The sequence below is a fragment of the Octopus bimaculoides genome, chromosome 6, assembly GCF_001194135.2.
Source record: "Octopus bimaculoides isolate UCB-OBI-ISO-001 chromosome 6, ASM119413v2, whole genome shotgun sequence".
Lineage (NCBI taxonomy): Eukaryota > Metazoa > Mollusca > Cephalopoda > Octopoda > Octopodidae > Octopus > Octopus bimaculoides.
In genome coordinates, this window is record NC_068986.1 from 45739660 (window position 1) to 45753642 (window position 13983).

At 32.4% G+C, this 13983-nt stretch overlaps 1 protein-coding gene across 1 annotated transcript in view; it reads right to left on the reverse strand.

The window, feature by feature from the left end:
- Positions 1-13983, reverse strand: part of LOC106882236 (uncharacterized) — a 64274-nt gene that overhangs the window by 14987 nt on the left and 35304 nt on the right. The window contains exons 8-10 of the mRNA XM_014932840.2: positions 11485-11551; positions 8988-9076; positions 5084-5165 (exon numbers count right to left, since the gene is read on the reverse strand). Of these exons, the coding sequence (XP_014788326.1) occupies positions 5084-5165; positions 8988-9076; positions 11485-11551 (238 nt within the window). The remainder of the gene's footprint in view (positions 1-5083; positions 5166-8987; positions 9077-11484; positions 11552-13983) is intronic.

Below are 13983 nucleotides of genomic sequence, written 5' to 3' on the forward strand. Positions count from 1 at the left end.
GTAGTATATTCCCTTATTGGGATTGTCACATTAAGTTGACAATATACAATAGTTGTCCAATTAGATGAGAAGAATTAACTGTATAAATTACCCCTCCCCAAATAGCAGCAGAATCTCTAATACCCACTGCTGGAATGACCTGATCTTCACCACAGGAATAACGGAGCACCTCCTCACAAAGTTCAAAAAGTTGGCATATTATTATTATTGTTGTTATTATCATCATCATCATTATTATTATTACTATTAGAGTATTAATAACTCCTCTGGAAATAACTTCCACATAGATCCATCCACCACATACAGAACTGACACGAACGCACGCAGCAAATTTATAAAATATAAACAGCTTTCAAAACGCAATGAATAGCGTTAGTGCTAGGGATCATGTACGTATGGGAATGTTTGTGTATACATATATGTATGTATGTACGCATGTGTGAGGAGATAGATATATATATATATGTATATTTCCCCCTCACATGTGGTGACAGTGACTGTTGACGTACATCTGGACACACATATGTACTCATCTATCTATGCTTTTGTATCCATAGATATCTACGTATGGTTATGTACACAGGCACAAGCATGTGTTTTGGAGTGTTTATAACTATTTATATGGTTTTATATACTGTTTGTAGGCTTTTATGTGCCTTATATTTTTATATTTTCATCTTTCATTTATTTTTATTTTTACTTTATTCTTATTTTTATTTTATATTTGTATTGAATTTTGTAAATCTCTGAAGAGGCTTAGCGAATCATGCATGTACCTCCATTACATCATTTCATCTGCTAATTACTCCGGCGCACAGGAGGTATAGAGATAGAATGGGGCATGCCAACGCTAGGCCGAAACAGCTGTAAGTTTCTGTACATTCTCCAATTGCTAAATGTACTTTATATTTGTAACCTTAATTGTTAATATGACATGGTATGTCATAAGCATCTGTATATTGTGGTTTATCTCGTTTTAGTTATAAAATAAACAAATTAATCAACGGAATACACTGTCTGCAAGTCGATGGATACCGCATATTCTCCTCCATTTTCTCATTGCTATATATATATATATATATATATATATATATATATATATATATATATATAGGGCTTCTTTCAGTTTCCGTATACCAAATCCACTCACAAAGCTTTTGTCGGCTCGAAGGAAGCGATAGTAAAAGACACTTGCTCAAGGAGGCACGCAGTACCACTGAACCCGTAACCATGTGGTTAAGAAGCAAGCTTCTTACTGAATACCCACACCTGCACCTGTAATATTTATAAATCTCTGTATAGTGTATGTAGTGTGCCCGTGTTTATATATGTGTATATGGATGCATGCGTGTATATGTGAATGTGTGAGTGTGTGTATATACGGATGTGGATATGTGAACGTTTGTTTGCGTGTATGTGTGTGTATAGATGTGTGTGTTTATATCAACCCTGTCTCTATCTACTAACAGTTTCTTTGTTCGTTTAAAATTTAACTTCACAATAGGCCATCAACCAGCCTCAGCTGTTTACCCTAATTTATTAAGGACTCTGAATGGTCCTGCGCTATTTGGTATTGTCCTTATTATTATTGTTGTAAAAGCGGCGAGCTGGCAGAATCTTTGGCACACCGGGAGAAAATGCTTAGCGGTATTTCGTCTGCCGTAACGTTCTGAGTTCAAATTCCGCCGAGGTTGACTTTACCTTTCATCCTTTCGGGGTTGATTAAATAAGCACCAGTTACACACTGAGGTCGATGTAATCGACTGACCCCTTTCACGAAAATTTCAGGCCTTTTGCTTATAGTAGAAAGGATTATTATTGTTGTTATTAAGGCTGTGAGTTTGCAGAATCGTTGGTATATCAGACGAAATGTTTAGTGACATTTTATTTGTCTTTATATTCGAGGTCACATTCCCTTGATACCAACTTTGCCTTTCATCGTTTCAGGGTTGACGAAATAAGTACCAGTTGAGCAGAGGAGTCTATAATCGGCTAATTCCCTCCTATCAAATTTCAGGCCTTGTTCTTATAGTAGAAAGGATTATTATTATTATTGGTGATAGGGTTTTTTTAGCATCTATTTTTTATCATATGTTTGGACTCAAATAACTATGGTTTGGATGCTCTGTCTCCTGTAACGTTGTGTAGCACATAAGGTTGTTGATAATTTGCATAACAGAATATATATCGTGCCTTCAATACTTGTTATAGTATCTGTTGCATGACAAAGATGATTTGTTTGCAACATTGTGTAATGTATCTACGAGTGTCATGCAATTATGATGGTAAATTATTGAAACATGTGTATTTTCTATAGAGTCTTGAATGCCATACCTGGTTTCTGTTTGTTATGTGTGTATATGTGCATGTGTGTGTGGTGAGGAGTTTTTAGATACATTTATATACATTATGCCTCTTCTTAATTAAACTTTATCCTATTTAGAACAAAGCAAATATTTGATTTACTCCTACATCTCTTTGTGCAACCATTGTTTGTTGCTTTTTCTATTAATTTTTTCTGCCTTTTCTACCTTTTCATCCACTTCAACATGTGGAGGCGTAATGGCCCAGTGGTTAGGGCAGTGGATCTGCGGTCATAGATTCGTGGTTTCGATTCCCAGATCGGGCGTTGTGAGTGTTTATTGAGCGAAAACACGTAAAATTCCGCGAGGCTCCGGCAGGGGATGGTGGCGAACCCTGCTGTACTCTTTAACCACAACTTTCTCTCACTCTTACTTCCTGTTTCTCTTGTGCCTGTAATTCAAAGGGTCAGCCTTGTCACACTGTGTCACGCTGAATATCCCCGAGAACTACGTTAAGGGTACACGTGTCTGTGGAGTGCTCAGCCACTTGCACGTTAATTTCACGAACAGGCTGTTCCGTTGATCGGATCAACTGGAACCCCCGACGTCGTAAGCGACGGAGTGCCAACAACAGCACTTCAACTTACTCTTCTTTTTTCACATATTCACATCCATCTTACTCCTTTCTTCATCATACTTTTTTTATCCTCCCAACTAAGGCAATAATCAAACGTCCTCACCAAACGTTTTAATATGCGAACTAACTTCTTCTGCATTGTGCTAAATGCCAGCCATGTCTAGAAAGACCTGCATATATAAACTACCATCTGAATACAATTTAGTCACTATCTCAGTCACTATCATTAAAATTATATATACATACATGCATACATACATACATGCATGCTTGCATGCATACATACATACATACATATATGTGTGTTGTGTGTATATGTGTGTGTGTGTATCTGTGTTTGTGTACTTGATTTGTGAACTTGAATTAACAATGCTTTGTTTATCCACAAATAAGGAATATTTATCCACCAATGATGCTGAGCACCCATTCCATCATGGTTTTGGGCTCCGTCCCACTGTACACCTTTGGTAAATGCCTTCTACTTTAGCCTTGGGTCATTCAACACCTTGTGGTGAATTTGGTAGATTTAAATTGTGTGAAAGCCTATTGTATATATGTGTGTATGTGTATGTGTATGTGTGTGTGTATGTGTGTTTGTGTGTGTGTGTGTGTACATGTGAGTGTGTTTGTACGTATGCATGTGTATATATATCTTTGAGTGTGTCTTTTTGTTTGCATTTGTCCTCCACAATTGCTTCAGATTTCTTATTAGTTTGTTTGCATCCCTGTAACTTAGTGGTTTGGCAAAAGAGCCTGATAGAATAAATTTCAGATTTAAGAATAAATATTAGGTTTGATTTCTTTGACTAAGTCCTTCAAGGCAGTGCCTCAGCATGACCTCTGTCCAATGACTAAAACAAGGAAAAGAAAAATAAAGAAGGATGTATGTATGTGTGTGAAAGCACATTAAATTTAAAATATTTATGCATTGTGAATAACTGTTGTAGTTGTAATGGATTAGATCTTTGATTCCATTTTATAGTTTGTGAATAATAGATTATATTCTCGATTATGTTCTATAACTTAGAGAGCATTTGTTTAAAGCATTATGTCATTAGATTATATAATAGATTAATTAGGAAGATTTTTATGTTAATAATATTATGCAATGTAAGCAGCTATTTGAGATGAACATGGGAAGCTTTTGACTTGTCTTAAATTGTCCTAAATTGGAGCTTATAATTCTAATACTATGAAATGATATGATGTTTTTTTTTTTATTAGTATCTATAACCATTCAGCTGACTTACCAAGAACACTGACCTTTTCTCTACCTCCTATTTTAAACTTCTCTGCTATCCACTTGTGCTCCTCATTGGTTTAACAGACTATTATATCTAACATACACTGAAACCAAAACATGTAAATGTCACAACTCACCTGGGAACTCCTTGTTTGTTCAAATCATGCATTTTCTGGACCGTCACTAAATATATGACAGTGACTTAAATTTACCAAAATAACCAAATTCAAATGACTTACTCAACTCTACAAACTTTGTGTTATTTCAATTTTGTTTCCTACTTAATCTGGAGGAGTTGCTTTGAAATATCTCTTAAGCCAACTTTATTATATTTGCCATGTCTTCGACTTTAGTTTGACTTCTAACACAAATTTCTCTGAATTACCTTTCACTTGCTTGCTTTCTATTTTTCCAGCTTAGCTCTACCAGCTATCACTTAACGTATTAATTTTAGTGTTAATTAAACTATTAAAATGCACATTCTCTTTGAGTATATAAATACAGTTTCTCCTCTTCTCAAATTTTCCCTACTGCTACTAACATTTGAAAACTCAAGCTATGCATTAACCTTACTAATCTCAGTTCCCTGATTATCCAGTTCAGGCAGATCCGAAGGAGATATGTGCATTGATCTCCCTGTTGTTCATATTAAACAATCTTCAAACAAATGATTGAAAAACTACATACAACTTCACTTTGAAGTACATTTTGAGCAAACATTTGCTTGTGTTCTGTGTATGTAATTCAACTGATATCATAAATTGCTATTGCAGTTGCACTACCTGAGCTAACTCGGACTGAGCAGCAATGAGGATTTTATTCTTATAATATGGACAAGTTTAATCCTGTTAGCTGATTTCCTGTTAAGTATCATATAGTAACAATAATTGAAATACACACTTGCAATTTTCTTTTCTAGTACTCCTTCCATTCACAAATACGTGGCATGCCATGTAGCCTTTCTTGCAAGGAGAGTCTGTATCTGACAAAAAGAATGTAGAAATAACATGAAACAAATGATAAGACTGTAAAAGTGGTAACAAGCATATTTTAAAGACAAAAATCGTAAAAATGTGACATGTCTACATTTCCTAAGAGTATTTATATTGTACATAAAATGAAACAATTTGAACAAGACACCAAAAAAATTAAATTCAAATTGGAACAGTAACAATGGCACTTTAAGCTACAATAGGAACAATTTCTTTCAAATTAGAAATATTTTTATTTGGTTTTTATGTTGTAAGAACCTTAGAAAATAAGGTAAGCTGCTGCAAGTTCAGACTGTGACATTGTTTTGATTGTCAAGAGATGTTAATGTTAGCGCACTTCCTTTACAGTACTTTACTAATATCCACTTGAAAAAGACACCAATGTTACATTATGCATCCTAATGTTGCACTTTTCATACCATTTACTACTTAAACTAAAGTATAGAGTCTTCATATTAAGTTCAAAATGAAACCACAATTTTGCATTATTCAATATATTCATTATGGCACCAGTAAAGTGCATTAGTGTCTTCTTTTTAAGAGGCCCATAAGTAATCACAAATGGTATACTTGGGGAGAATCACTAGAATATTGTCTTCCCCATGGAAATTGATTTTATGATTAGTGAAAAGAAATTAATGCTTGTCATTCAATTTCAATGGGATATGTTGCATGAATAAGTTGCCTTCAACAGCTACTGAGAATTTTTTCTGCTCCCAGATTCTACAAAACACCAATCTTGTCATTTTAAACTAACTGATTTTTTCATCATAGCAATTCACATATCTAAGTGATTTTAATTTTAAATGCCTAACGTTCATATGAGACATGGAGTAGCTTTGTGATGTCCTGATTTATGCAACCTGGATTTGTTTTATTAATATTTCAATATTTAGGCTGGCTTGAACATTTACAGTCTTTCAGATCAAAATTTCCACTCCTAAGCCTAGTGTACGACTTCTGTTGTGAACAGTCCTCTCACATATGGAACCATCGTCATAAACTTCACATATCTTGTTAGCTGTTTGTACAGGATTTTTTTCTTTCTGGGAGCAAGAGAATGGTAAATGACAAAATATAACTTATTTTCTTCTGTTTTACCTTTTAACATAGAAATAATAGAAATAAACTTTGTACACAGTAGTTATATAAAAAAGTTGTGTTGAAATGCCATCTTTCATAAAATATGTGTCATGCTTCTGCCGCATGAAAAACAAAATCATTGTGTTTAAACCCCACCAAATGAAAAAATGGTACAAACTTTATTCCAACTCAATGTAATATTTTCAGAAATATAATATTTTATCAGTGTTAGATGATCATTCATCATTATTTGATGAGTAAATTAAAGTTCTATAAGTATTGCTTTTATACGCGTAATATTAACTATTAGGTTGTCTGGAAAGTTCCGAGCATTTTTAATATACAAAAATGGGATATAAATAATTAACCTTTCACTAAATTGTATTCAATGAAATAATTTCCATTATTATTAATGACCTTTGCCCATCTGTCAGGCAACTTAAATATTCCACTAGCATAAAATTTGACTGGTTTTGAAGAAAAAAGTTATCTAGATGCATTTTGACTCCATCTAAATTGTTAAATGTTTTTCCTTGAGTTCTGTAGAGACAAAAGCAAGTGGTATCTGGTTGGTGCAATGTCAGGAGAATATGATGGAAGGGGTAAGAGATCCCAGCCAAGTTCATGTAACTTTGTTTGAGTAGCCAAAGACATGTGGTCTGGCATTGTCTTGTTGAAACATCACCCTTTTCCTGTCGGTCATCTCAGGCTTCAATTCTTTGATTTTTTTATGATTAGTGAAAAGAAATTAATGCTTGTCATTCAATTTCAATGGGATATGTTGCATGAATAAGTTGCCTTCAACAGCTACTGAGAATTTTTTCTGCTCCCAGATTCTACAAAACACCAATCTTGTCATTTTAAACTAACTGATTTTTTCATCATAGCAATTCACATATCTAAGTGATTTTAATTTTAAATGCCTAACGTTCATATGAGACATCAGAATTAATGATCTGGTTTTGTGGGAGCTTTCTGGCATGGATATTTGTCTTTGATTGCTGTTTTGAGGGATCCTTACACAAACCCCAGAATCTTTTTCACAGTACGTTTTCATACACAATCCATTTTTCATCTCCAGTCACAAGTTGTTTCAAAAAATCATGCTTTCATTCCGTTTCAAAAGCATATCACAAATGGAATACTGGTCCAATTCTTTTCTGAGAGTTTGTGAGGAACCCATACATTGCAGTGAGAAATGTATTCTAGCTTCACTAGATGTTCATGAGCTGTACTTTTAGAAACTTCCAACTCCTCTGCAAGTTCTTTAGTCGTGATATTTGAGTTTTCTTTGATTTTTGCCTTCAAAACATCTTCCAATTTTGAAGGTCTTCCACTGTGACTGTCATCTTCCAAGCTATATTCTCCAGCTTTAAATTTTGCAAACCATCCTCAAACATTTGATTCACCTACAACATCATCCCCATAAACTTCACAATTGCTTTTGCAAGTTTTCGCAAAACTTTCTCCTTTTTTAAAACAGAAAAGCATTACAACGCAAATATGAAATTTTTGGCTATCCATTTCAAATGTCAATAAAGGGTAACCAGAATGACAGATAAATCTATCTTTAGTCAGGAACAAAGAAGAGATGCCCTACTACTTCAAGCAACACCAAAGCTTTAACTGTGTTACGTTTCAGGTGTGTTCAATGAGGTATTAAAAGATTTAGCTTAGAAATGCTCAGAACTTTCAGACAATTTAACATTTTAAGAACTTGAAGGTTGGTGACTTTGTCTTGCCAATAATGGAATTAATGATAACCACTTGAACAAATAGACCGCCCTGAACTCTTATGAAAATTCTTCATTCACTTTCTGTTCTTTCTGACATTAAGGTATGTGATTTATATTATATCTTGGCTACTGTGTGGATTAAAATCTTTATTGAAAGATTACTAGTATATCATTGCAACTACTAAATTAAAGTCTACTAATTTAGATGGGTGAAATATTGTAATATCACTATGTTATAGTGGTTAGCTGCACCAAAGCTAACTATGTGGTTTACTGTAGATGTGATATTTGAATCTCATTGACAGTTTCACAACTTTTTCTGTCTTCTACATTAGATATATATAATGGAATATCCTGAACACTGTGTGAAGTGAGGTCCCTGTTGATAAGTAACTGGTATTCCATTGTAGTCACTTAATCTAAGTGTACTGATTTTGTTGTTCAAAAGTTGTGATGTCACATTGATGTAGTGTTTAACTACAGCTATACTGTTTATAGTATATGAGGTATTCAGATCCTACAGATGTTACAAATTTTCCCATCTTCTATATTAGTTACATATTTTGTACTTGATGAAAAACAGAATGTTGATTATTAATAGGGGATGATTTGCTGTCTGTATTGAAATGTCATTAATATGTTTTGAGTTTTATTTATTGAGAGATACATCATGTTGTCTAGAATTTATATAAAAAATAAACTGTATTATTTTGTGCTTCCTCTTACTTCATCTTTAAAAAAAAACTTGTGAGCATATTATTTGTATCTAATGTGAAAAAAATTAACTTTTAAATTGATATATTTGAAGAAGTGCTATGTAGGCTCAATATAACTAAAATTGTATGATTATTATGATGTTTCCTGAATATTATTATAAAGTGAGTTCTCAAAACAGAGTGAGAGATTAGTGATTTATGGAAGTGAATGCAAGACATCAGTTACTCCATCATCAAATAAAAAAAGTGAATTTTATTTAAATGCTTAGAAGCTTACCACATTTTAATTTCTTGTATTCTATTTCCATGTCGCTTGACATGTTGCAATTCCGTGTTTCTAATCTTGATTTATATGATTTCAATTTACTAAAAAATATATTGCAATTAAAATAGAAATTTAAGATTTTATTTTACAAAAGATTAGAAGAAATAGTAATGCTGAGAACAAAGGACCTGACTGCATCTTCTGAATCTGACAAGTACTTGCCATGTAGTAGGTGTGATTCATACAACTGTACTTTCCCCCTAAATATTTGTGACTTTGTGCCCATTCCAGAAGTTAAATATTGTTAATAGTGAATAGAAGTTATCAGTGAATAGAATAAGTGTGCACAAATAGGATTATTATAAAAGAATAGCAATGTAAATGTACCATTTCAACAATGTACCATTTCAAAAGAGGAAAATAATATCTTATATTCATTTAAAACTAAATAATTTTAGGCTACAATACATGGCATAATTTCCTCCAGAAGATGTCATGTTCTTGCTGTATCAATTTTCAGAGAAGTGAGAATGAAATACCATCCACAACAGCATCAGGACAAAATTAAATACTGAATGTCTTTAGGTTTAGTGATCAATTATTTTTCTACTAATTGAAGCATACTACTGTTCTGATAAGCATAATTTAAGATTGATGGCAATATCCTGATGAAATATTTAATATACTCAGATAATTATTTGATAAATTGAGGAACAAAAATTAATTCCTACAAACACTGTAGTTAGTTTATCTGGAGAACTCTTCAACAAAAAGTAAACAGATTTCTTTAAGGAAAAAGTCCATGGATGAAATGCAATAACTGCCATTGAAAAATTGCACCATTATACAATTCATTGTAGAAATAAACTAGATTCGAAAGTTTTCTCACCACTGTAATTTCTCTATTCTCTTGAGGATTTTATCCTTAGTAGGAGGTGAATTGCAATTTTAGAACTTATATTCTTCTCAGTGGAACATAAAAATATTTGTAATCATCTGTTAAAACATATCCATTGTATTGTGTCTCCAATTTAACTCTCCATGGTATTTTACACAACAAGGTAGATAGTAAAGTTAAGTACCTTGCTTGACTAAGAATCCTTTGTATGTTTATAGTGGCATATAAAGCCGTGGGTATTGTTAACGATTTGCAGAGCTAATTATACATCAATAATTGATAAGAAATATTTTATATATAATGCATGTTCAATGTAGAAATGATATCCTTAGATAATATCAATTTCTTAGAGTCATGTGTAAATTTTGTACAAATGACTGCAAGTTCAAACCTCTAGATAAACTCATTACACTTAAGAGAGGTTTTTATACTGACAAGAGAACAGCATGACAGTAAAATTAAAAGCATGAAAGTAAAATCAAAAGCTCAAAGTATTTAGCATTATGAAGGCAGAGGTAACATAAGTGGTGCAGTGGGATACTTAATCAATCTCTAGAAATACTGCACTTGACATATCAATTATGTGATAAACTATAGAATAAGGAGAAATATGTAGTACTTTGTTCTATTAGTCTCTCATTGGTTTCAGGCCATGATGGAGCACAGATATTAGCTTTCACTCTTGATTATTTTAAACTAATTTTCTGGCTTTGTCTCAGGAATTGGTCCAGTTAAGTAGTGAGTTGGACAGAGCTGCCCTTCTTTGCATTTGTTGATGTGATGTGGGTTCATCTGGTATATCAGATAAAAATTTGCACAATTGTTCTTTGAACACACCCACTGCTACACACCATAGATAACTGAGGCTTTTAAGTAAAGTTTTGAAAAGTTGTGGGCTTTTGAATTCTAAACTATTACAGTATCGGGTTGTTACTTTGGATGGAGAAGGTTAAATCTTTGGTACTGTGCAGTGGCATCCAGTCTGGTGATTGGTATAGCTTTCAATTCCAAAGTTGGGTGATAGACCTTCCAGGATCTTCAATATATACATATCACTGCATATCATTTATGCCTTCTCTCCAAAAGTCTTAGCTCTTTCACTCTCTCTCAGTACATCAGCTGCTGCACCAAGGCAATATTGTTGATCTTGTGTTTATTTTTTAAATGCCACATTCATAAGTCTAACATATGCCTATAAATTGAAATGTTAACATTTTTTGTAAGCATATAAAAAAAAAAATGGAAAAATGGAAAAATGCTTCCCTGACTCTTATCTCAAAAAGTGCAAGTTAGAAAAATGTTTTACTAAGTGAAGAGTTTTTGAAAAGAATGGGCCCATTTATGATTGATGACAGTTATTAATCTTCACTTTTGTAATATTAAAATCTTATTGGGTTTATGTTCAATGATATGTAACAATTATTTTCCCTAAAATCTAGCATAAATCATAACAAATACATTGAGGAGCTAAATTTCATTATTTGAAATATAACACTAGTATTTTATTGACAACTAATTCACTAACACGTTTTCCATGTTCTACTGATGAACACTTCTCTTATAATATTGCATTAAACATATCAATGTACTTAGATAACAATAATTACTTACTCGCATTTCTCTTTACCTGTGTTGTTATCAGTGAAACTTGGTTTTGAAACTTCATAACAAAGTCGTTCTGTGATTGGAATGGATTATAAATTTACACATCAGAAATACAACTTAATTTGAACACTTTCTTAGCAACATGTTAACTTTGTAAAAGTAACATCCTTTCAATAAAAAATATTGTACTTACTTTCTCCCCAAAAGCAACATCTTTACTGAAGAAAGAATTCAACAATCACAAAATCCTTTTTGTCAACTAATAACTTGCTTACAGTCTTCAAGCAATACCTTATAATCATTTACTGCTGTAAGTCTATACATAACAAGATCATAAGGACATATAGGCCATCACATGTCATACAAACCAGAGTATAACTGACAAAGTGACCCAGACAATGCGATCAGTATTCTGCAGTTTTATCTGGCATACTTTCAACTGGTGCATAGAATGGCTTGGATAGAAAAGAAGAGAAAAAAGAGTACTGCATGATATATTTCTCTTGTTTCTTCATTCAACAAGATGGAGTTAATAAGGAATACTCTCCGTAGTTGCTTAACCGACTAGAAATAATAACCAAATATTTCATTAACCACTCCCTCTTATTAATAAAATGAAAACTATAACTCATAATATAATGCTAGATACACACTACGTCCCCATCCCTCCAAAAGTGAACTAATAATGTATAGATTACTTTTGATTGTAGGTAATAAGTGCAATCAGTACTGGCCTGGGGCTAAACAACAGCAATAACATTTAGAAGAAGAAGAAAAAGTTGATGATTTTAGTATAAAATCATTATCCTGCTATTTTGCATTCTTTAGCCTGTACCATAACAATAATAACTAGTTTTATTTACAGTAAATACTAGTTCCACAAAATAGAGAAAATAATACAATGTTCATTAAAATAATACAATGATCATTAAAATAATACAATGTTCATTAAAATAAAAACTAATATCTCAGAGAAAACCATGAAATAAAGAGAGAAACTCCTTGATTCTCAAACCTTGACAGATATTCTAATAATCTGAAAGTCAGAACAAAATCTTGAAATTGACTGTAATATGAATGTCTGAAAGCCATTGATTGCTTTTTTACAACAATCATTACACATTTACACACTTCCCCACTGATGCAATTGGTTACACTTTTTCCTTCATGGTGCAAGTAATGGTCATGACATTTCTTTTGCCTCATTTTATACAACTTTGACCTTAGACAACTTCAAAATTTCCTATTGTTATTCTTTCACACATTGAACAAGTTCTACCAAAATGAAAAACATTATCCATAATATTGCAACAACTATAGTAATGCATTGAAGCAAGAAACCTAAATGCAAAGTTTCTCATTGGATTTATTCAACCTTCTATCATCAAATATACTCCCTGTTTTGAAATAGAAGCTCTTTTGTCGTATTGCTATTAAACAATGGAAACTTATCTCTTCAATCAATCTGAAAATACATAAAGAATTCCAAATGTAACCAAGATGAGTTTGTAATGTTTTAACCTGATCATAATATTTCATAATATCTCTCTTTCCTCATCCCTACCAGAATAACTCCAGAAAGAGTATACTGAATAAATTACTTTCTTTACTTTCAAACCACTCACATAATATTTATAGAAAGTATAAGATACTTAAAATACTCCATGACAGGTATTAATATTGTCAAGTCTCTCTTCCATTTGATATACACAACTTCAATTTATTTTTAACTTCCTAAAATATGAACAACTGATTCACAGAACTCTAAAAAGAGAACAACAAGGCAAAGATTTTGCATGACTAATTATCATTGTCATTTTGCAACAAATCTCTGGAGGGTCAAAATGATTAGGATAAATAAGAAACATCCTCTCTACACCATAAAACCACTGAATATCGTGATAAAATTTTACAAAGTGTAAGATATATGAAACAAAATAAAATACCAAAATATTAGAGATGCAATGGTATGGTTAAATTTGTATTTCTTACTTAAGCTCAGGTTGATTTGTACTTGAAATTAAACTTAAAATAAAGGATTATGCTAGTTGTTTCTACTAATCAGTCTAGTAGCAACTGATCATGTATAACCTGACGAAAAGATATAACTACAGCTGAATTTAATAAAAGTAAATATTCATAAAAACTAAGATTGTATTATAATTACAACAATTAACAAGTATATTTAAGTAAAATTTCGTCAAAGGCATTCCAACTAAGAAATAATGTGAAAACTGGGATCTTTTTTAAAACGGGGGCCACATTTTTCATTAACGAAACACTTTGAAACTTGGAACACTGGTAGAATGTGTCATATAAAACATCTTTTTCTCTTAGTCTTCTTAAAAAAAAAAAGAAATCCATAAATTATTCCATGTTAAAGTTGTCGTATTTCTGTAATTTCAACCAATCACTGACGTCCATTCAGCCGATATACATTAAGTGCCGACTACATAAACAAACGATTCTGAAACAATTAATCCTAACCCTAACCCTAACTCTAAC